Source organism: Notolabrus celidotus, chromosome 3 (assembly GCF_009762535.1).
Source record: "Notolabrus celidotus isolate fNotCel1 chromosome 3, fNotCel1.pri, whole genome shotgun sequence".
NCBI classification, from domain to species: Eukaryota; Metazoa; Chordata; class Actinopteri; order Labriformes; family Labridae; genus Notolabrus; species Notolabrus celidotus.
The window spans coordinates 31,790,716-31,814,088 of record NC_048274.1 but is presented as its reverse complement, the minus strand read 5'-3'; the positions used below and the strand labels follow the sequence as shown (position 1 = coordinate 31,814,088).

Here is a 23,373-nt window from a genome sequence, read left to right as displayed (position 1 = left end):
TCTTTTATCCAAAATTTCACTGTATTGCACAATTTGAAAAAATAAAGATAATTTTGTGTGCTTACTAAAGCATTATAATAGTAACTAATCTGGCCTCTGGTGATTCTCAACCCTGTCAAAAATATTGCTTTTAACACTTTCACACATCTTTTTCTCCCTCCCAGTCATTTCTGCAAGCAGCCCGTACAGTCCCGCAGTGTTTTTTGCCGGCATTTAAGTGAAGTTGGTACTGAGGGATCTCTGCGGGTTATAGAGGCACAACGGAGGAGGATGGTGGTGGACGTTCGATTGGAGAACAAAGGAGAGAACGCCTACAATGCTCGTCTGAATATCACCTACACGCCTAATCTACGCTTCTCTAGCCTCATAGTCAAGGTAGCACTTCATTTGTCATCTCCGGTGGTTTATGTGGTTTGTGATGAAGACGTACTTTATTGAATTGTGTAATACAAATATTAATTTAACTGGATGATGGGATAAATGTTGCAGGTTAGGTGATCATCACTGTATAAATGATCTTAACTTTTATTTTATTTTATCAGGACAACTCTGATATCAAAATAGAGTGCTACATGGAGGACAAACTGAGGAATGAGAGGATCTGCAATGTCAGTGCTCCGTTCATGAGGGGCAAAACTCAGGTGAGATAAGAGATGTCCACAAAAAGAGTTGGTTATTGCTATTAGATCATTTACTAGCAAAAAAAACTGATGAATCTGGGTATGTTTTGGTGTTGTGTTCATGTGAATCGGAATGATAAAGTACAGATTGTGCAGATCAAAAGTTTTTTGTTCTATTGTATGTGACATTTTGTTCCTAGAAGTGTTTAAGTCCAAGAAGACCATATGTTTTAGTAGAGAATATTCATCCCTTTAACATTCAGACCAAATAGAAAGCAGATGTAAAAGCTGATCTTTCCGACCATAAAAAATCATTCACTTTTGCGTTTTCTTCCCAAATAGGATCAAAACCAGTTTAGACGGTTGCACAGAAATAAAAACCTGGACACATATCCTACAGTCTAGAGTTGTCTCATAGCCTGCTTACTGCCACTACTCAGGCTGAGAACACATCCACACAGGTCATATTAGACCACAGGGCCCCAAAACATAGGCTGTAGCCTTCAGATGACCATGACAGACCACAATGGTTCATGTAAGACCCACAAACTAGCTAGAGGAGCCCATTTTAGTTCTGGTTTGGGATTTCCCCTCTCTCTGTCATTTGACATCCAAGTTTACAGCGTCAACACTGAAACATGTCCTCTGTATTTGACTCTGTATAACTACAACAAACATGAATAAGACACAACAGCAAGACATATGACCCAATCTAACATTTTTTATTATAACACAATCAATAATGACAAAGACAACACATGGTACATTATAATCAACACCCTCATCTGAATGTACAGCTCCATGGTTTTAGCTGACTCACATTGTTTACAGCTCTATGTGCAGAAGATTCTTCATATTTTCAGTTGTGTCGAGTCATATACACTATAACCTAACTGCTTCAACCATCAGGTTACACAATTCTTAAAGAGAGTACAAAGATGTTTTAAAATGACAAAAATGCTCCTGTTATCCATATAAATAAAATGAAAACTGCATAGTAACTTGTTGTTTCACACACTTAGCACCTTGTCTTCTTAATGAGACATTTTTCTAATCTGTGTTTTTACTTTTTTGATGAAATACACATTTATAATAGACAAGCCTCCTGATAAAATGTCACATACCTGCACTCCTAGCAATTCAAAACCACTTAAGTAATCCAACCCCAAAGGATATGTTAGAATTCAACACAGAGATTTGAATAGTATATAAAAATGCATAAATGAATAATATCAATTCATGGTTTGATGGAAGAAAAGCATCACTGAGCGTAGGACATGTGGGGCAGTAAGCCATACTCAGCATTAAGAACAGTGTGAGTGATTTTATGTGACTCAGAAATGGCTTCCAGATTGCGTAGCTTCTTTTAGAAAGCCCTGATAGAGTATCCCTTTTCTCCTTCCCTTGAAACGAAAACCTTTTCAAATTGAGACAATGAAAGATGCTTCCATTGCAGAAAAATGTGTCTTCAGACCAGAGCAGTAGTGTGAGTAAAATATCCTGCATAGTAACAGGGAGGTTAAATGGGTCTTCTTACATTTTAAATACAAATACTTAATTAAGGAACTTGATTGAGGAACTTTAGGTTTGTGTTGATTTTGCCGCCCCTGTGGACAAAGCAGTACATCATATCTCTGTGGTGATTTTGTCATATACATTTATAGACAGTGTTTTCTGTCACAAATAATAATTAAGGTTTCTTTGTACGGTCCTCTGTGAATTTTTTCTCTGGCCAAACGCACACACACACACACACACACACACACACACACACACACACACACACACACACACACACACACACACACACACACACACACACACACACAAAGAACAAAGAGTGATTTCAGGCATAAAAAATATCTCTAAAGAAGTAATTAATCTTTATTCAGCTCCTGTAGAGGCATCAGTGTTAATTTGGGTCTGCTTAATAAACAGCTTAAATCTCCTAACTGCAGCTTTAATACGAATACTTCAAATTCTCTGCAGTGTTGTGCCCCACACTATGTGGCAAACAACAATGTACAACCGACCCAACAAAATCTCATGAAACAATCCTAGACACTTAACTGCACAGGATTTATTGTGAGAAATTCAAACATACAAGTTATGAAACAAAGATCAACTGTTGACAACATAAAAAAAACACAACATGACACAATGCCTCTCTGAGAAGCACAAATAAGGCTCCACTCCAAATATCTAAAACCTCTTCTCTCTGATGCCAGTACTGTTTTTTTAAGTGCTGTCCCAAATCAGGTGCTCTTAACTGACAGTCACATTACCTGCAGACTTCAGACCACTGAAGGATGAAAGAAAGACACTGTACAGGGAAAACATACAGATGAAATAGCTGTTTCGGTGACATTAAAGTGAGATAGATTTTTTTAACTCATGGTTCACCTTCTAGACTTTACTTTGAAGGTTTCAGGCATAAACCACAGCCATGAAGCTTGCTGAGGTGTTTTCCATGAGCCAACTCTGGCCTTATGATATTTGTCCATCATCAGTTAATGATGTGATCAACTGTGATGTGAGGTGAGTGCCTAAGTTTCTCAGGTCACATAAAGAGACCTCCTTGCTCATACTTTATGAGACTGTATGTAAAGAATGAACCTCCACGCAGTAGATTTTCCTTAGTTTAACATTCTTTGTGAAAGAGGACACACTGTCACTGGCACAAAAACACATTGGTGTAACTGAAAACCTGCAGAATGGAGTCTGGAGAATTTCTGGGACAGAAGCCATCCAACATATGTGCGGGCTGCTGCATCACTCACACAGCTCTGAAAGTGACTCTGCACATTTTGAAAGAATTTCCTTATAGATTGGATTGAATAAGCATCCCTTATTTGGATACAAAACCTTTTAAAGTATTACTTTCTCCCCCGATATGCCGTAAAAATGTAAATTAGAATCCCATTTGTTTGCTCTGATATTGTTACCTAGGTATATCATAACTACAAGGACTATAGAGCAGAAACCTTTCTTACTCTGCCATTAAAAACATTTTCCCCTGCATTAGCTCAGTGCATCAGGTAAGATAGTGGGAGTGTATTTCTCTCATCTGTTACTGGTTCTCACATTTATCTCTGCTGTTTGAGAGCCTTTCCACAGGCTTTTAATGTCAACAATATTTATGGGACTCTTGCACTTTCCAGTGAATCTTGAAGCAAAGAAGCACATTTTTATTTTCTAGAAGGTGATGTTTGAGTAAACTTTGAAAGGGATGACACTGATTGCACCTCAAAATAAAAGCCGTTAAAGAGAAAGCACATTACTCTTAAGCCATCTTTCCCATTGATGTCTGAACCACAGTCTTTCTCTCTTTTTACTGATACACAGTGTGCTGATAGATACTGACGAAACAAACTAATAAAGGTGATTCAAAAAGGTCATGAAACATCCTTACCCACTTATTATTATAAACAATAGTGATCTCCCAGGTAACCTAAATACCCCTCTGTAATACTCCCTGATATCTGAACCAACAGGACTCTGGTCACCTCTTTAAACTTACTGAGTGATTCATACCCACTCATTCAGTCTGAACAACATCCAGAGCCACAAGTCTGATCTGCTCTCTTGTCGAGAGCCTTTTAAAAATGTGGCACAGATTTGAACAAGGCTTATTGTGCACTGATGCTGCTGCCAAGACTGCCCAGGCTGCTGTTTAGCTGAGAGAAAGTAGAAACCTCAGGGCAAGCTGTTTTAAGTAGCCAGTGAAAGCTTCTCTTTGGACTTTTCTGGCTTCTTCTGACCTGTGTAAAACTACAAAAACACGTACTGCAAACTTTACTGCTGGTACCACTAAGTGAGCCCTAAAATATGTCCTGTTGTTACTCAACGGTGATAAATGGGTTTGTATTTGCTGTGGCTGTACAGAGAACAAAGAAAACAAGTTATTTCAATTAATAGCTGAATGATGGACTGTGAATGTGGCTTTAGATGCTGGCTGAATGCAGAAGTACAGCTTCATGTCTTGTCTCAACTCAAATGTTCAACTATGCTGGCAAGGAACATGCTCAGGCCACAGAGAACCATGGCTACCAAACTCATACCACTGCCATGCATGCCATCGAAGCATTCTTTGGAGTGTGTGTGTGTGTGTTTTCTGCTAGATGGCCGTAATAAAGAATCATCCACTATTTGAAAACAGCCTGAACAAAAACAGAAAAGAAGAACATTTCTTTTTAAGGACAGTCATAACAAAGAAGAGCAGGAGTTATTTTCCAAACCCATTCCATTTGCATGCCTGTCTTTGTCTGTGCATTATTTTAAACCCTTTATTGTTTGTGCTTTCTTGGGAATAACCATCACATACAACAATCAAGTTGTTTTGAAAACAAACTGGAAAAAAACAGAAGAGATGACTTCGTCTTCTCTCGGACTTCTTTTTTCAAACCAACTTGCATACATGCATGTGTGTGTGTCTGTGTGTGTCTGTGTTTTCCACTAAATATGACATAAAATCATTCAGTTTATAATAATACAGGCTGGACAAATCTGAAAAAAGGTGGATCCTTTGTCTTTAAAACAGTTATAAGAAAGAAGGGCAGGGGTTGATTTATAAACCCATAAAACATGTATGCGTATGTGTGTGTCTGAATTCATTTGTCGCTTTGAATGGATATATACATTACAAGAAATATTGTAAGAAATTAGGTTGTTTTATGGTATTTTTATATCTGTGGTCTATTAAAGATGAGTCTGCCTAAGTGAGGGGGGGGTGAAGTATTTTTTGTTTTGCAATTCCAGGATTTCATTACAGCATAGTCAACGCTATGCTCTGCTCGGTTTGCTCTGCTGTCAATCAACCCTCTCCTCTCCTCTCCTCTCCTCTCCTCTCCTCTCCTCTCCTCTCCTCTCCTCTCCTCTCCTCTCCTCTCCTCTCCTCTCCTCTCCTCTCCTCTCCTCTCCTCTCCTCTCCTCTCCTCTCCTCTCCTCTCCTCTCCTCTCCTCTCCTCTCCTCTCTCGGGTTCTCCCTCTGTTTTTGTTTTGAATTCCTCCACTGTTTTCTATTTTCTTTCTTGTTGTCTCATCTGTTTTTGTCTGTCTCTTTACTTCTCAGCATCTGTGCTGGTATTTTTTCCTGATTCTTGTGCACATGTGTGTGTGTGTGTGTTTGTGTGTTTGTGTGTATGCAGTCATGATGATTTGTATTTATGGGATTGTCATCAACTAAGGAGAAATTTCCTGGCTCTCTTTAAGCAGTACCAACTGTGCTGCTGCCTGCCTGGGGTGAAAGCTGGAGACTTATCGCAGGTTATTGCAGGCTTTTCTCCATAATCCACGATGCTGGGCCTTTACTGTTGGGGAGTGTGTATATAGAAGCATGTAGGGTCAAAAGAAGCCTCTGAACTCTCCTTTTAGTGCTTTTTTAAGATGTAATGGTGATAAACTGTTAAAGAAACAACAGAACACTGATAATAAATATAGATTAAACTCATACTTTATTGTCTCCCTGTCATAGGTCACATTTCGTTTGGAGTTTGAGTTCAGTCGGACTGTCTTCCTGGAGCATGTCAGGATTATCCTGGAGGCCCGAAGGTGAAAATATTTATTTCAAATCCATATATTCCAACATAATTTTCATATTAACTCATTAGAGAAATGTGTCTGTAACTGTTGTCCATGTTCATCCTGGGTCCGTATTGCCACCAAAAAGAAAATAAAAATATGCAGCTGAGCTTCAAGGCTAAGTAATCATAGTTCACATTCTTTTAATGTTTTCCCCTTGTTTTCTAAACAGTGATGGAGAGGAAGTGAGCACAGCTGATAATTTCAACGACATCTATTACTCTCTGAAATACGAAGCAGACCTTCTCTTCACTAGGTTTGTCATTTCCTTGATCTCTAACCAGCATTGTGTATTGCTCAAGTTCTTAAGGAGATTCTTAAAAGCAGTGAACCAGGGAATGCTGGAATGAAGTGATTGCATGGCATCTGGAAACAGTTGAATAATAATGCTCTCAGTGTTGGAAAATAAGATGCAGATATTGTAGCTGGATGTGAACTTTGATATCATATACTCCACCTCTCAACATGTGCTTTAAAACCACATGAATAGAAGATAATTGCTCTTCACATTTTCTTCTTTGTGTTTGGTCTTTACTTTAAAAGGGATTCCAATCCAACTCGGTATGAGATCAAATCAGAGCTGTCACTGGAGGAGCCTGGAGTTATCGGCCCACCTTTTAACTTCACATTCCAGGTAAGTGCAGGAGCATCATCACAATAACTTTAACTTACTGTACAGGAAAACACTGCCATGAAATAACCGACCTCTTGTTGTTCTTTAGATTCAGAACCTTGGCTACTTCCCAGTAAATGAGCTGCAGCTGAACATTGAGATCCCAGAAATGACTAAAAATGGAAACCAACTCCTGCAGATAGCTGACTTCTATATCGACAAGGTGAGTTTGGAGTGTTACATTTATGTGATTGAAACAATTTAACACACCTCTGTTCCATTGAGTTCACAAAGGGCCTTTACCAACAGTCCACCCTCGTGTAGTAGGAGTAGCTTATGTGCCTAACGTTAGCCAGTTTACCATAAGATGAACCTTTGAGTTATTTTAACCTTGACTTAGGGTATTACCCCAACATTGCAACATGATGTTTCATTATTACAGATATAGGTTGACTAAAGCTTTGCATTTCAGCAGGCTGAGTTTCCTGGCTGACCTAATGATTCTTGCTAATAGCATCTTCAACAAGCTAGCAAGCTTATTAAGCCAACGTTAGCATGTCTGGCTCATTAACAGTGACTTAAAAGGGGTTTTGGTATATTTTTTAGATCCCTCTCTTCCTGTACTGCTGTTTATGTATAAAAAACAGTGCAAGTCCTGACTCAGACTCTGAAATGATAAGTCTCCTAAGATGTCAGTCCATTCCTCTACTTTGAGTTATTTTTGTCATCGCTCACTGTTTCTCTGCAGAGCTGAGAGGGTAATATGCTAACAGGTATTTTCAATTTATCTCACGCAGAGAGATGGTTCGCACTGTTTACCACCTCAGCATGTGGCACATAGCAGGGCCTCACCCGAGGACCTTTCACGCTTCTCCCGCTTGGTAAAGGACAGACCACCCAAATGTATTTTACCACATAAGATTTCCTTTCAGCTTAATCTTTGGAAACTTTTTTTTTCCTGAGACCTGTTTGTTTTTTTTCATACAGAATCAATCCAACACCCTGACTCTGCCAATCCAGTGCACTGTCAACGTGGCCTCCTACAGAGAGATTGCAGTCAGAATCACAGGAGCGCTTAGAATAGATACATTACACGCAGTGAGTATAAACCCCCCGCCGTGCATACATAAAACTGGAAATCCCCAGATTTATGATAAAGTGCAAATCTGTTATTCATCTTCCTGTTGTTCTGCTTTAACTCTTCTGATGAAAGCTTTGTAGTCTCTCCGCTGTGTACACCGTTAAAATTGGCAGCATGTTTTCATTTCCTCTCCAGCTGAAGTTTAAAATCTTGGAACTGGTAACCAGTGCATCAGTGGAGCTTCCCTCCTCCAGCCCAATGTCCTTACATGAAGAGAGGCCTGTCAGACATGTGAGTCAATAACAGCTAATGCTGTAAACTGTCTCTGCTCCAGGTCTGACCCGACTCAGATCTGAGCTCATAACAGTGTTTTAAATCTGAACAGGTTCAGACTCTTCTTGATTTTCATCTTCTCCATATGTTGATGCAGGTCTTTGTGCTCATGCAGATCAGATCAGTCCATATAACTTCTAAAAATAGACTTACGTAATAAAACAGTTCAATATCCATAATGGTTCTGTTAATAGAAAAAGAACATATTATTCTGCTTTGAACTTTTAAAGTTATAACACTGGACTCAGCTACAGTTGAGCGTGGCACAGTGTAACTGAATGAGCAGGGAAATAGAGTAAACGTTGATCTTTGAGCACACGTGCTGTGTGGTGCTCAGGGACCGAAAGGACCAGCAGCACATCATGTAAAAGTCTGAGCTAATAAATTAATCTTTGCTGCCATCTATTGGCCAGAGCAAAAGTCATGTAGTGCATCTATTTTAAACCTCTATCAACAAATACATTTGGATGTTTTAGTCAAAGTGGGTTTTTATTAGTAACTTTTTAATAAACCAACTTTTGAACGGTGTTACAGAAAATTAGGTTTCATTGAAATATGTGTGATAAAAGGTCAATTTAATTTAATTTAAAGATGTGTGAAGGACAGACATATTTGAATTCTATATATCTCTCTTAAAGCTGCAGTAAAATTGGCCTTTCTAAATTAGCCACTCTGGGCCTTGTAGTCTCCATTTGTTAAATAGAACGATAACAAAGGACTGGACTCACTGTTCTGTGAAATCTGAATCATCTCTGGGTGAAGTGCATCAGTGAATATCACAGCTGCTTCTCCTCAAGTGTTTGTAGTCATTACAGACTCTCAAACATGAACACGTAGGTGCTCCATTTATAATGATGAGTGTACACAGTAGCACCTGAGTATGTCTGTATTTTAGAGAGAAGTGAGACTTTCCTCTCTCATGATTCAAATATCATAATATCCATTTTACAGATTGTATTGGAGATCAGGAAGGAGGGAGATTACAGAATCTCTATCTGGATTATCATTGGCAGCACACTGGGAGGACTCTTACTGCTGGCCCTTCTCAGTCTAGCTCTATGGAAGGTAAGTCACACTTATTAGTCAAAAAAATCAATAGAGGTCATTGCATTGTGACCTCTCATACATCAGCCTCAGGTACAGGTATATATATATATAGGTATCTATGACCAAACTCTGAGGTCTTATATGGCTTTATATAAGCTTTATGTGAACCTAAATTACACAGCTGTCCTGCAGTGTAGGGCCACATGCTGCCACCCTCTGGTACTGCATGAGATAACAGCTCAACAAAGATAGGAGTATATACTAGATTAATATTTGTGACTGTGAAATTAATAACTGACTATACAAATTTTAGCATCAAAATAGTGTTTTAATGGATACTTATCATGCATTACTACTTCTTTCTTTAAACGAAGAGTGTGCCTTCAAAATGTTCTAATGCACAAAATGAAACACCATGTGAGCTTCTTCAACTTGATTTAAAAAAAAACTTAAGTCATTAATGTCAAAGGGTGCCCCCTGCTGGCCATCAGAAAGAATGCAGGCTTATTATTTATGTTTATGTTAATAGTCACATGATTACACCTCTACCAGTTCTATTTGCTGCGAACAATAACTTTCTTTTTTTCTAAATAATTTAGTAAATACTTTTCTTTGTGATTTTCTGTCACTTATTTAAACCCAGGATCAGGAATGAACTTCCACATGCACTCCTTAATGTTTGCTTGTACTACCGTCTGTTTTTTTGCTGTGATCCAGCTCGGATTCTTCCGGAGGCAGAAGCGGAGAGAAGAAGATGAACAAGAGGCAAACGGGAAAGTGGCTGAAGAACGGTAACGCAGGCTGAGGGCCCCCCAGCAGACACCTTTTCCACAGGGGACCCGTCACTCAGGGACCAACCCACCTCCCCGCTGTTCCCCAACAACACAGTGGCACCGCAAAGACAGCTCTGCATGGCCGCTGAAGAGAGGCTCGTTCAGCGCACTGGATCTGTCCCACGCCACGACCCCTGACCCCCCGAGAGTCAGCACTGTCACACTCACTTAGCATTCCTGCACTGTTGCGACATTAGGGCCTCTTTTGTCCAAATACTCCACTGCCCTCTATGTCGTACATTCACAGATCTATGAGCCTCCTGCTTCAGGCTGGAGCTATGATTTCTGAGCGTCTGAAAAAAAGAATAGAGTGAGATTTTGTCCATCTATTCTAAGAATTTCAGACCACAAATTGCCCCTGAGGCAAGCGTCAGCCAATCACACCTTTGTCTCTTTCTGATGTATATTTATTGAACTCGTAAATTTTGAATACATGGAAAACCTCAAGGGTGAGCTTCCACCCAAAAGCTACCGCAAATGTAAAGTTACTATATTGTATATTGAATTTGATGTTTAAAAGATATTATCTGCAACATATTCAGCTCGATTGCATCATAATTTATTAAGAAACAAAACAGTACCAAAGTTTCCAGAGTACAAAGAAGATTCATGATGCTTCATTGACAGAGACTTTTCTTCATTCTCTTGAGAAAGAATCTTCTGAACCTGATTTCACTCTTTTTTTAAATATTATCATCCTGGAAAACATTCAGGATGAGGTTCAAACATTTGATGCACTTTTACTTTGTACAAAATTAACTTGAATTTTGTAAATAGTCAAGTATCTTTTTGATCGCTTTAAGTATTCTAAGAGTTTCCGTTTTTTTCACATGGTTTGTGGCATTACTTTGTAACTTAAAGAGACAAATGTAACTAGTCAGCTTTTTGTCACTGAACATGTTACTAGATGTTGCATGCCTTTTAACATGCACTGCATCAGAGTAAAGGGTGTGCATATGATACTTCAGGCAACATGGATTTAAACAAAGTAGTTATTTTAAAAACTGTATCGAAGTGATGATCAGATTACACAAAGATGGGTCTAATAAATGCACATTGCCTACAGTACGTTAGCACCCTCCTGATGTTACCGACAAATATAATTTTTTCTGTCTGATGAGGTGTGAGGAGCTGTTATACGTCTACAAATAAAACATTGTATATGTCTGATTGTCTCTTATTGAACAACTGGAGAAGCAAAAGTGTTTGAATGGTATACAGAGATTCCGGGGGCATGGAGAGGTTAGAGACATCAGGGGGTCAGATCTTAGATCTGTGGTGTTGCAGTAGAGGAGTTTGTGGTTCAGCTCTGGTGGCTTGTTAGGGTTGTCCAGTGTAGAGAGTTGAAGTGTCTGTGGTGGTGTGGGTTGTCCTTGGAAAGAGATGTGAGGAGGATCAGAGGGAGAGCGGGAAAAGATCAAAACAAAGGAAGGTTGAAAAATCCCAATGAGAAAAGAGGGATGGATTGATTTTCCCTTTACTTTTTTAATGCTTCAAATTTGAAAATAATCTGATTACCTCTGAAAGGTAATCTGACTGCAAGCTGTAAATCTTCTGGTAATTTATTATCTGCAGAAATTAATCTGGGTTCCAGCATTCAGTACTCTGAGCACAAGTCATTTACTCAAGGAAAAGTGCTTTGATCACAAGAAAATTTGACTTTAATCTTAAAAGTTTTGGAAGGACTTGCTTTTTGTTGAAAAAAATGAACTGGTTTAAATTATTTTTTATAACTGCATGAGAGAAAATAAGTACAAGAAGGATGGGTCCATTCACGTCACTTCTGACTGGTAAAATTGATTTCCTGACAACTCCAGACTGTCCTAATAATCTATTGTAAAAAGCAACTGACAGAATGACCTTTCTACATGAAAGAATGAGCTACCTGACCAGACAGGATATGCAACTCAACAGATTGAGAGCAGGGGGAGAACTAATAAACAAAATCTTACCTAATAAAAAGAGCTAGCTGAAACACATTAAGCATTTAATATTCAGTACTTTTTAATCTGTCATGGAAGAAGACACCTGTCAGGTTATTCGTATTCCCTGACGTTCACCATTTCGAGGAAAAGGTTGGATTTTTTAAATTCTCATTTAAGTCTTGGTCTTGGCTGAAAATGGAACCTGCCAGAGTGAGGAGATGATTAAGACTAACATTTCTTTAAGATTCATTTCAGGCTCCCAGGACTTTGCTTCGAGAGGAATTTGGTGGTTTGACACTTGGGGATTACAATGACTCACCATCATCGCAGCGTCAGGGAGAGTCTAAACAAAACAATGAGTCCTCAGGGGCGAGCAGAGCAGAGGCAGGGACTGACATTAATTATCAAACAAAGCCTGCAGCCAGTGGACCCTCAGCTCCTGACTCTCCCGGGTTTAATTTAGTCAGTCATCATGATAAGTTTCCTTTAGTGCCAAGTGACAGCTCAAATCTCTGTAGACATTAATAACCTGAGACAGCAAATATGTTCAACTGGACATTTATTTAGATTAGCAATACATGTTGCACAGAATGAAAGGGGGCTTTGAGCCACAGAATGTAATTCAGCAGTCAAACACTGCATAAATGCATCTGAATCTTGATTTAACTGTCTGTGAATCATATTCTCTCTCTTTATTTGTGCACTTTTTCAAACAATTGTATCATCATTTCTGGTCTTAAAAAATAATCTCTTCTTAGAAATGCACCTGATTGATCCTATGTGATGAAAAACTGTCCACAGTCACGTTTTAATTATAAAAGAAACTTATAAAAACCAAGAATGTGACAGAAAAATACAAAATATACTCTGTTTTTCCAATGGGTGAAGACAGAAACCAGCTAAGACCTTTTATAGATAGCATATTAAAACAAACAATACAGAATAGAGGCTGCTCGTCGGTCCATTGAGCATTAATGATGTGTCAGAATCGTTGCCACTTGTACCTGGAATCTGTAGTTATTTAAATAAAGGCCAAAATAAATATTTCATATTTACAATCTGGTTTACAGAGACTTTACAAAAACGTGAATAAACACAATGCAAACATTTGATTCTTCTTATCCATTAATAGTATTTTATAAAAAGATATCACTCAGCTTTGCAGGGAGCTCTCTTATCAAAGCATCCATTCAGCTCCTTGTGTACTTATCTTTCTTTTCTCAGATGCCTCGTGGCTTCTCGCTTTCAGATTAAAAGAAACATCACAAACTTGAGGTGAAAAAGAAAAACGAACAGCTGCATTTAAAAGCAGTTACTGACAAAAAAATATATACAATGCATTTCATATTTTTTTCACTGTAACATTTGCAATAGCTGCATTTCTTCTGACAACTCTTGCAGTTGTTCCAGTCTGTACTTGTCATCATACATAAGCAGTACATGTCATGATCCCGGCCATGTAATAGGACGTTCATCTTTCGTGTGAGTCTGTAAATTGTTCAGACTGGCACACTCGTGCCACATGATCGCGGTCGTCATTACGCACGACTAATGCCAGTTCAGAGATGATTGACCAAAGCCTCTGGAGTATTTCTCATCATACAGAAGTTATCTGGTATATGGGATCAGATTGGAGCCCGATAACCCTTTAGAGTCCATATGAGACAGCTTGTACTCTCCGTTGTCCATAATGTGAAGAGGTGCGACTCCTTGAGTATCTCCTTGCGTAAAAGAGCGCGTGGTGCCACCCTTATTGTGGGACGGAGTGGAGACTCTGAAAACTAAACTGTTGAGCATCTTCCTGATCTCCGGCCTCATCAGGCAGTAAAGCACCGGATTCAAACAACTGTTCGCATGTGCCAAGCACACAGTGACCGGAAACACATACGTGTGTACCAAGTAGTACGATTTATCCCAGTTTACCGCGTTAAATTTGACCAACACACCCCAGAATGTGATGGCATGATTTGGCATCCAGCAGAAGAAAAAAGACAAAACCACGATAGTGACAGATTTTGTGATTCTACTTCTGCGTCTCCGGTTGGTGCTGTCCATGCTCCTCTGTCTAACAAAGCGCAGGAGCATCAGGTAATTCACAGAGACAATGAGCATAGGGATGATGAAGGCTATCAGTATCTTCTGGATGTGATAGAGCGCGAGCCAGTCGTGCCCTTCAGGAAACCTGAGTAGGCAGAGTTTCTCCCCTGCCACCACAGTCACAGTGGAGAAGATTGTAGTTGGAGCTGTGGCCGCCGTCGCTGCCACCCACAGCACCACGCACATCCACTTCACACTCACACACCGGGACCTCCTGCACGCTTTCTTCTTCAGGGCAGAGGACACCGACCAGTATCGGGTCACACTCATAGCAGTGAGGAAAAACACACTCGCGTACATGTTCATCACAGTGACAGAGAGGATGATTTTGCACATGGCGTTTCCAAATGGCCAGCTGAAGTCTAGCGCGGTATCTACGGCCCAGAAGGGCAGAGTGAGCACGAACTGGAAGTCTGTCACTGCCAAGTTAATGATGAAGAAGTTGATACTGGACTTTTTTCGACCTTGTCGTAACCTCATTAAGAAAAAGACAAGCAGATTCCCCACCAAACCCATCGCGCACACCACAGAGTAAACAACAGAGATAAGGATCCTCAGGATGAAGGCGCCGTCTGCGCTCACGTCGATGTCTTCAAAGCTGAATTTGTCATAACCAGGAGTACTTCGGTTTATTGCTCCGCTGTAATTCAGTTTTACATCCATCTTTAAAGTGAATAACCTGCGCGCACAGCAGGTTGGACGGACACAACACTAATGTTCTGTACTCAATCAGCCAGCTCTTCATCTATACTCAGTGAGCTGGAGTCAGCTTTTATACAGGTGTGTCGCTCCTCTGCTCATCCACGATTGGTCGATGAAACGTGACAGAGAAGCAGTGAATCATAGAAACGACGCTAAACGCGCTCTAAACCAAGCAGCAGACACAGAGATCCATTATTAAATACCCACAAATTCATATTCGTAGTTTGCTTTCACAGCCTGTCAGCTCATTAGGCCCATTAGGACCCCTTGAGAGGATGAATGTCACACTCTTTGGCCGTGCGTAAAATGCGCCTGATGGAGATATTTTTAAAAACACAAAACGTATGTGTGCTGAACTTAAGTATTTCAAGAACTAAGGTGTAAAAAGTTTACTGTAACGAGCTCAAACGTGGGATGACACAACTTGCCATCAGAAATGTTCAACAGGTTATTGAAACAGAGAATGATGCATTAGTATACCTGCATCAGTTATCTTGATACATCCGCTAGAGGGAGCACTAAGCTCAGGCTGCAGAAGAAATAACAAGGTAAAATAATGCTGATGTTTATGGGCCATGTGAACTTTTCCATACATTTTTAGCAGTTTGTTTCACTTTGATCGTAGTGAGAAATCCTCTTCACTATATCTAGGAGGGAAGCAAAAAACGTTACATGTTTTCTTAATTTGTGTTTACATGACTTCATGCTGGTGATAGTTTCAAACGTAACTTTTTTTTTTCAGGAGAGACCTCTGCACTTTATGCTTTTAAATTTCACATTCTCTTCACTGCTTTAATGAGGTTTGCAACAGTTTCCCTGACGAACTTGTCTTTTTATTCTTTACGCACAGCGGGAGGGATCATTGCAAATCCCGTATTCACGTATCTGACTCCACGTGAAAGCAACCATATCTACACAGGTCCTCATCTGACCCAGTGAAAAACTCAAAGGACCTCAGTTTTGGGTGCTATTGCCAGCTGGACTGAAGCTCTGTATCCAGTTTCTTAGAGTAGCATTCCCCTTTAAGCCTGCTGCCCCGCTGAAAGATAGCCCATTGTCTCAAGTCCACCCATCTGTGGGGGTGGCTCAGCGAAAGTTTGCTGAAGAAATGTTGAAGCTGTCACTGGATGTCGGTGGGAGACTGATGGAGGACGGGGGCAGACCAGACGCAAACACCGACATTGAAACTGGTTTTAAGGGGAGCCAATGCAACGAAAACGCCCCGTGGAAACAGACGATGTTAAGGCCTGAGTTGGAGAAGTTTGTTGGAGTTGACACAGTTTGAGTGCATGGCCGCAACAAAGGCGGAAAGTTCCTCCAGCCCAGATGGACTTAATTTGAATTGACAATCGCCGCTGTGTTGGAAAGCCATTAAATGCTTCTCAAATACAGGCCAGTGTCCTGACAAGATGACCCGTTTGAACTGCGGGCTTCACGCCTCCGGACAAGGAGTCTGCCTCATTCACGTCTTCATCGCATTTCTCCTAGGAAACTGCAGAGTGTTGGGGATATCCCATGAACCAGGTCAGTCAAAAGCAAGAACTTAGATTTGATTATATGCCCTTGTTCTCTGGTGTTGCTCGTGTTGTACTCATTAGTTTCAGAGTGCAACTCACGGTGCAGAATGAAGCCAGCAGTCCTCAGAGTGGAGGGCAGGACTTATGTTTACAAAAGTTTGAGCTGACTGTAGTAAAAGCTCTCAGCTGTAGTCTGGTAGCTGAAGAGAGAGCTGCTTTCCATTAAATCATCAAAGGTTCAAGTCTCATGTAAGCAAACATCTGCTTAGTCTGGCCTTGAGCCAAAATAAAGAATCCCAGCTGACTCTGACCTCTGACCTCATGTTGCAGGTCAGGAAACAGAATCTCCTACAGGATGCATCATCTTTATCCTCAAAAGTGATCTGTTTCCACTCTATATCAGATAACTTATCTCTTCATATCTTGTTGGATGCACTTCCCTGCCTTCTCCATCCTCTCACTCTCCTTGTAGCTTGTAGTTTTGGTGTTAAAGTCAGGCCTCTCGAGATAACGGATAAGGAGAAAAGGAGCCAGGATGCACTCTGTCTCCTCCTGTCAGCTTTGAGCCCCTCGGATAAATAGCCAAGTGCTGGCTGTTTGGCAGAACAGACAAGCATGCATCACAGAGGAGAGGCTAGTGCCAAACAGCAACGATTTCAGGTGATAAATGTTGGCACAGGAACCCCAACATTTATTTTTAGAAGTCTACAAACCCAAAATAGAAAAGCACTGGGGCATATGCCTCCTTTTTAATTGCTTATTCCCTTTTCCGCCCTCATCTATTTGCAACCAAAATACTTTGTGACAATGACTGTGATCATTATTGTTACACAAGTAACAGGGTGGAAAAACAACCATCTGACCTTCACTTTAGATTCAACTAAGATTGCAACAACAGGTATGTTATCAGTGAAGCTCATGCATCTGAGGACTCCTTTCCAGCCACTGCAAGGCCCATAGTGGTCTTAGATACCCCGTATACAACAACCTCTTCAGTCTTTATATTCACTCTTCTAACCAGATGTAACAAGTGCCCTCAAGATAGTAAACAGTTTAGGACACAGGTGGTTGATAAAAGGTTACAATCCAGTGTCTTGGATATAAAATCAACATCTTCAGGGTATTTCCATTGATTAAAGCTGCTGTAAGGTATTTTTTAACTTGTTGTGAAACAGATTCAAATTATTCTTATGCCGCTATATTATCTCGAATAGCATTAGGGACCATCAGCATCAAGATTGTCTATTTCTGATTGTTTTGGATGCCTGTAACAGGTCTGTCAGACAAGACAAACAGAAAATGACGTTTTACAAATAACGCAATATTTATATACAGCAAATATTCACAATGAGATGCACATTTGACTTTTACAAGGTAGTAGGATGGGATATTTTGTAAGGAAACACTAATATGTAAAGGACAATACTAACAAAGAGATAAGAGGAAGTCCTTGTCCACAGGGGGCGCCAAAATCAACACAAACAGAAAGGAGCTTTAAGATGGTGCATGACATCAATATAGATGGAGAAGGCCTTTTGATGTTATATGAAATCATTAATTGCTCAGAGAGGAGAGTGCTTACCTCCTTCAAGGCCACATAGGCCTATAAATTCTTATTTAGTAAATATTATGTCATTTTTAATCTCCATGTGTATTTAGCTCTGTATTTATAGGACTAAAGAAAAGACAATTGTGCTGACTGACTGATGGCTGATATGTTTGCAATCAATTAAATCATTTCCAGGAGTTATATGCTCAGTTGATCGTTTGTTTGAATCTAAAGGGTTTCTTGGGCTGTGGATGAATTATTCAGCATTCAGAGATAAAGATGAGTGCATGTTATTTATCGGTAGAACATTGACATGCTTCTCATTCAAGGAGAAATTCCAAGCAGCTAGTTGCAAAACACCTCCCCCTCATATCACTCTGCACTCATATATTATTTCAAGTATTTTATCAGATAAACTTCAGCAATGCTAAACACAGAGAGACCTTGATTTATTACATCTCAAATCTGTGTGGAATCATTGTTTAAATCTGCTTTATTCCCTTTAAATGAGACATCACTGATGATGGTTTAGCAAAGGTTTGGTAGGTCTCTCTTCTAAGACAGATTATCTACACACAGAGGCATTGTGTCTTGAATTTATGATGCAACAAAAGTATCTTTCCCTGCAAGTTCTAATTATAAGGTTTTGCCTTTCTGCTTTTGAGAATATTTTGATGTTTGTAGGTGGTTTTGCAAAGATATTTACTACGATAAGAGGAAATACGGAGAAGTAATTGCAGCTTATGTTACACCTCTCTAAACATTTATCTTTTAAATTGACTCACTGCATCACTTCTTCATGCCCCCTTGAGGTGGCACTAATGACATTAATCGAGCCATTCATCAGATTTTCTATTCGTGTTTATGCTCTAAAAATGCAAATTATACTGCACATAGACATCTGTTATTTAGTGAAACGGATTTAGATGAAAGATTCAATGCTTCCCCTTTGTCATATTCTGGGATAAACATGCTCTACAGTCACCAGCAATATTGCTCCATAAGTCAGCCACATCAATGCTATGTGTGTGGAGTTGAGATCAGAGTGTGAGTAATCCCCCCACCGAGGCTCATTTTCTTCACCCCCTACTCCCGAACCAAAGATCTCTGTCACACTTTCTCTCATACTGCTGATTTAGCTATTCCAGATCAGTAGTACTGACGTACTTTTGAATCCGTGGGATACTTTTACTGACTTTACCCAACATGCTGAGAGTAAAGGTGAAAGGAGGATAACAGAGAAGAGTCAGCTTTAAGCAGAGTTCCTCTAACAGGCGCTCCATACTGTACAGCTGTATTCAGACATTAAAATGATGGATGTGACACTCATATGGGTTTGTTTAGAGCATCCCCAGTTTGTTTATGGCTCTACAGCCACTTAATTATTTAATTACCCCAGCTTTCCCATGATTTACTAACCCCACATCTCACTCATCTTCTCTTCCCCCCACGTCGTTGACAGAGAGATTTCTGCAGGATATTCCCCAGTATGAAGTCGTTCACCCCACTCGAGTGGATGCCAGGGGTCACTTCCTGTCCAACATCCTGTCTCACCACGCACGACGTGTTCAGCGCCGGGAGGCCTCAGAGGAACCGGCGGACTTGGATCGAGTCTTCTACCGGTTGTGGCATGGCGGCCACAGTTTGCACTTTAACCTCACGCTCAACCCAAAACTGCTGGCTCCAGGCTTCCTGACAGAAAGGCGGTATGGTGGCCTGGAGGGGGCAAAGATCAGTCCGGCTGGATCATCGCAGTGCTACTACTTGGGTGAAGTGTCGAATGAGGGATCTCAGAGAGGAAGGGCAGCCATTAGTACCTGTGATGGACTAGTAAGTAACTTTAAAGATTGATTTTCATTTGAAGTTGTATTAAAATGCTTTTCAAAGCAAGATGCTGCAGAGGGATGAATCCAGAGCTGAGGCAAGTGTGTAGGATGGTCAAAACACAGTGTTTGAGCTGCACACACTGGAAAGAGAACATAAAACAAAGATGTTTCAGAAGTGATCTACTATTTAGAGAGAAGTGCGTTACTCCATCCTGAAGATACAGTCTGACGTTTTTTTTAAATCACAAATTTCCCCCTTTGAAACATCATTTCTGAGCAGCCAACCCATAACTGGAGTAACACACCTGCAAACCCATCTTCAAGCTATGCAGAATGTCTCTATTGCACTTCCTTTTCATCCATTAACTGTTGAAGCTGAGGTGAAGCTTCTGCCGGTGCATTTGAATGCTCACAGCAGGTAACCAACTACAGTCATGATCCACTTAATCATCTTCAAAGAGTGTTTGTTCAGAATGCAGCCAGAGATAGAATATCAACATCAGACCATTTTCAATATTGGACACAGCAACATCATACTGCTGCAGTGATATTATCACATATTGGGAGTGGTCTGTGACTATCAAAGCAGATATCTGATGGATTGAAAAGCATGCTATAGTCTAAGCATTGCACTCCTAAAACATTGACTGTCAAAGGCAAAGCACACCTGCTTATAGAGCCAGAATCTTTGGGCGAGTACCACTGGGAGCATTGTTTGACATAGGATATCAGTCTGTCATGACATGCTCATCTTAATCTTAACTAATGATTTTGTAGACATGCTCCCTGTCCTCTGACAGTACACACAGAGAGTAGTGGTGTAAAAAGTCTGTATTTATTTTGATAGCTGATATTCGTCTATTGAGATACACCTCTCCTGAAGTCTTAAATAAAGGATTCATAGTAGAGTAAAAAAACATGATGAACTTATCCTGACACCACACGTATAACCATAAACAATCAATAAACAGCGCAAACTGACGGTCTCTGCTATTGATTCATGTTAGGGTTGCATTTTCTGACAAAGCAACAAAACTCGACAGAGCACTGGTCACAAGATACAAACTTCATCACACCCTGTTTGTTTGCTCAAAGGGAGTTTCTTGATTATACATTGATATTACCTGCTGTGTTCAGCTCCCTCCAACTTCACATAACATTTTTACTTTAGGTGCTGGCAGGAAGATTTCTGGATGACATCTGATAAATTCAAGCCGTTTGTGTTCACACATACAACCAACCCAGAACATTTTGGGAAGTCCTTTGGAGTTTGTGCATGTGTGGAAGCAGTTTGTGTTTGAGGAAATGTTTGTTTGCAAAGACAGAGAAATCCAATGCTTGCAGTTCTTTTGCTTGTCAGAAACAAAAAAAAAAATCAGATTGTCTAACTTCTATGAAGTTTTCAAATGGAAAGGACAGTCTGGCAGAGTTCTTCCTCCTGTAGCATTGTGAATCTGGCAAAAAACACACTTTGCATCTCAACTGTTTTCTTGGAGGTTCTGGTGTGCTACGCCAGCAGCAGCGTCTGTAGCCTGCAGCTGTTCGCCTTAAACTTCTTTCCTTCCCTCCAGTTTTTTAGTTTTTCAAACATGTAGCAATAAGCCAAAACAAACACTTAACTTTATTAAGTTTTACAAAAGACCCAGTACAACTTTTTCACATATGCAGTAGTAGAAACCAAGACCTGCAAACAGACTCCTTCCCTGTTTCCCTCAGAGGTGCCTCCAAGGTTTTTATCAGATTCAGGATTAATGCAGTCTACCCATTGGATAACATACAACACAACCTGTTTCAGAACCGGTTAATATTATTTCAGACCGTTATTTTGAAAAATAAAACTTCTGTCTGATGCAATTTATTCCACTTTTAATGGCTCAAATTCCCCTCGGGGACAGTCCATATTATTATTGGTCTGTTTATACTATTTGTCCGAACTCACCTTCACTCAAGCACTCAACTGTCATGGGAATTTCATTGAACGGCTTACCGGTGCATTTGAAGTAAACAGACATCGCCTGAAGCGAGTAAGGAAGGAAGATGCTGTATTGGTCTGTTTTATATTTTCTGAACTTTTTCCAGCAGAGGAATGTAAATAATTTGATTGAACTGATATGTACACACTGTCTGAACAGTTGTAGTTACGTTTGAGGAATATTTGTGTCTGGTCTGTGCTGTCTCAAAAGCATCATAGACTTCTTGCATATCTTTAGCATGACCAATTAGGTGGTCTATTTAAGCTGCAAGATTTCCTCTCTACCTCTCTACCTCTGCTTTGTCAATGCCACTGACCTGCACCAGTGCTGCACTGCAACTTTCAGCCCCAACACCTCTATAACATCCAGCTTCCAAATACAGTAAGCTCAATCAAAAGAGACAGAGATGCACCCATTCAGCTGGAAAATTTTGGTAGAGGCTCGTTGGCCAAAACAGAACAATTCACCATCATTTTTTCCTCTCTTCATCCTTCTTTTTTGTTGATCTGGTTGTTAAAGCCCATCTGTACTGACATGATTTTTATTTTAGTAGTCATAGTAGAGCCACACTCCACAGCCCCCTGCAACTCTGTCTGATTGAACGCTATTTTTCACAGAGATTCTCATCTTCTTTTTCTTAGCTCCTCCCGTAACATGTGGCCTCAGTTTATGAACTTCATGTAAAGCATATTCACCAGAAGTAACAATAATCTCAACATTTTGCTCACTACACCTTCTTTTCCTAATATCTGTTGCTAACAGAAATCTCACAACAAAGGCAGATCCTTCCAACAATTTATACCAAGTTGATTGGATTCTCAGTCTTACAAGTCGTATTTTGTAGCTGACCGTTTCAGTGATCTGCAGCTGCAGGACTCACTGAGGAAACTGGCTCTTGAACCCGGCAGGTGTTCTTTAAATTGCTCCAGTTTTCTTCTAACCAAACAAAAGTTGTGTTTACTTCCAGTGTTACAACCCAAAGCTCAGTGTGTGTGTATCTTTGAGGTCCAGCTAACATGTTGAATACATTTCCGTCCTCAAAAACCAGTCATAAAGCCAAGTTTCTTTTCGGCATTTAAACCCTTCATTGCTTCCATACTTTGTTACTTTGTAGAGTCTTATTATTAGTCTTTCGTGCTGCAGTGTTTCCGCCTGACTATCAGAGGAGGAATGGTTTGGCGGCATTCATTGGCAGGAATACTGTGTCACACAAGCATGCACATCTCGTTAGTGTACATTAGATACAAACGTTTGAACCAACTTGTGAAATAGGTTGGCAGAATAAGTAGGGATCAAAAACTGTGCAGGTGATGTTAATTAAGTCCAACATTGCAGGTGGTGCTCCATAAAATGACCACTAATCAAATGTAATCCAGTTCTGGAGGAGCACAGAAGAGATTTGACATGCAAAGTAAACTAAAGAGGCATTGTATTGTTAATTCACTGCAGACACTTCACCTTCTGAAGTCTTGAATCCACACACAGTTACAGACACATGGTATCCACATTAATGGTGCTCTGCCAGGCCTCAGCATCAGCCAGCTCTGAAACACAACATCAGCTGGACTGAGGGTAGTTTACCAACATGGCCAATTAAACCTGTTCCTCTATTATCTTTATTAAGATGTTAAAACTCAACACAGGAAACAAAGTCACTAAACAAAAGAAATCAATAAG

General features: G+C 40.1%; 3 protein-coding genes across 3 annotated transcripts in view; 2 read left to right on the top strand and 1 right to left on the bottom strand.

Moving 5' to 3' along the window:
• Positions 1-11,274, top strand: part of itga11a (integrin, alpha 11a) — a 54,138-nt gene extending 42,864 nt beyond the window's left edge. The window contains exons 20-30 of the mRNA XM_034679978.1: positions 165-375; positions 543-641; positions 6,094-6,170; positions 6,373-6,456; positions 6,744-6,834; positions 6,923-7,036; positions 7,611-7,694; positions 7,801-7,911; positions 8,090-8,185; positions 9,179-9,292; positions 9,992-11,274. Of these exons, the coding sequence (XP_034535869.1) occupies positions 165-375; positions 543-641; positions 6,094-6,170; positions 6,373-6,456; positions 6,744-6,834; positions 6,923-7,036; positions 7,611-7,694; positions 7,801-7,911; positions 8,090-8,185; positions 9,179-9,292; positions 9,992-10,069 (1,159 nt within the window). The 3' untranslated portion in view covers positions 10,070-11,274. The remainder of the gene's footprint in view (positions 1-164; positions 376-542; positions 642-6,093; positions 6,171-6,372; positions 6,457-6,743; positions 6,835-6,922; positions 7,037-7,610; positions 7,695-7,800; positions 7,912-8,089; positions 8,186-9,178; positions 9,293-9,991) is intronic.
• Positions 11,275-12,574: 1,300 nt separating this feature from the next.
• On the bottom strand, positions 12,575-14,818 carry rxfp3.3a2 (relaxin family peptide receptor 3.3a2). Its single transcript, XM_034680630.1, has one exon. The coding sequence runs from the start codon at positions 14,790-14,792 to the stop codon at positions 13,641-13,643; it is 1,152 nt and encodes a 383-aa protein (XP_034536521.1). The 5' UTR covers positions 14,793-14,818; the 3' UTR covers positions 12,575-13,640.
• Positions 14,819-15,764: 946 nt separating this feature from the next.
• LOC117810826 (A disintegrin and metalloproteinase with thrombospondin motifs 7) overlaps positions 15,765-23,373 on the top strand; it is a 78,261-nt gene continuing 70,652 nt past the window's right edge. Inside the window, exons 1-2 of the mRNA XM_034680806.1 lie at positions 15,765-16,355; positions 19,360-19,727. Coding sequence (XP_034536697.1) covers positions 16,241-16,355; positions 19,360-19,727 — 483 coding nt within the window. The 5' untranslated portion in view covers positions 15,765-16,240. The remainder of the gene's footprint in view (positions 16,356-19,359; positions 19,728-23,373) is intronic.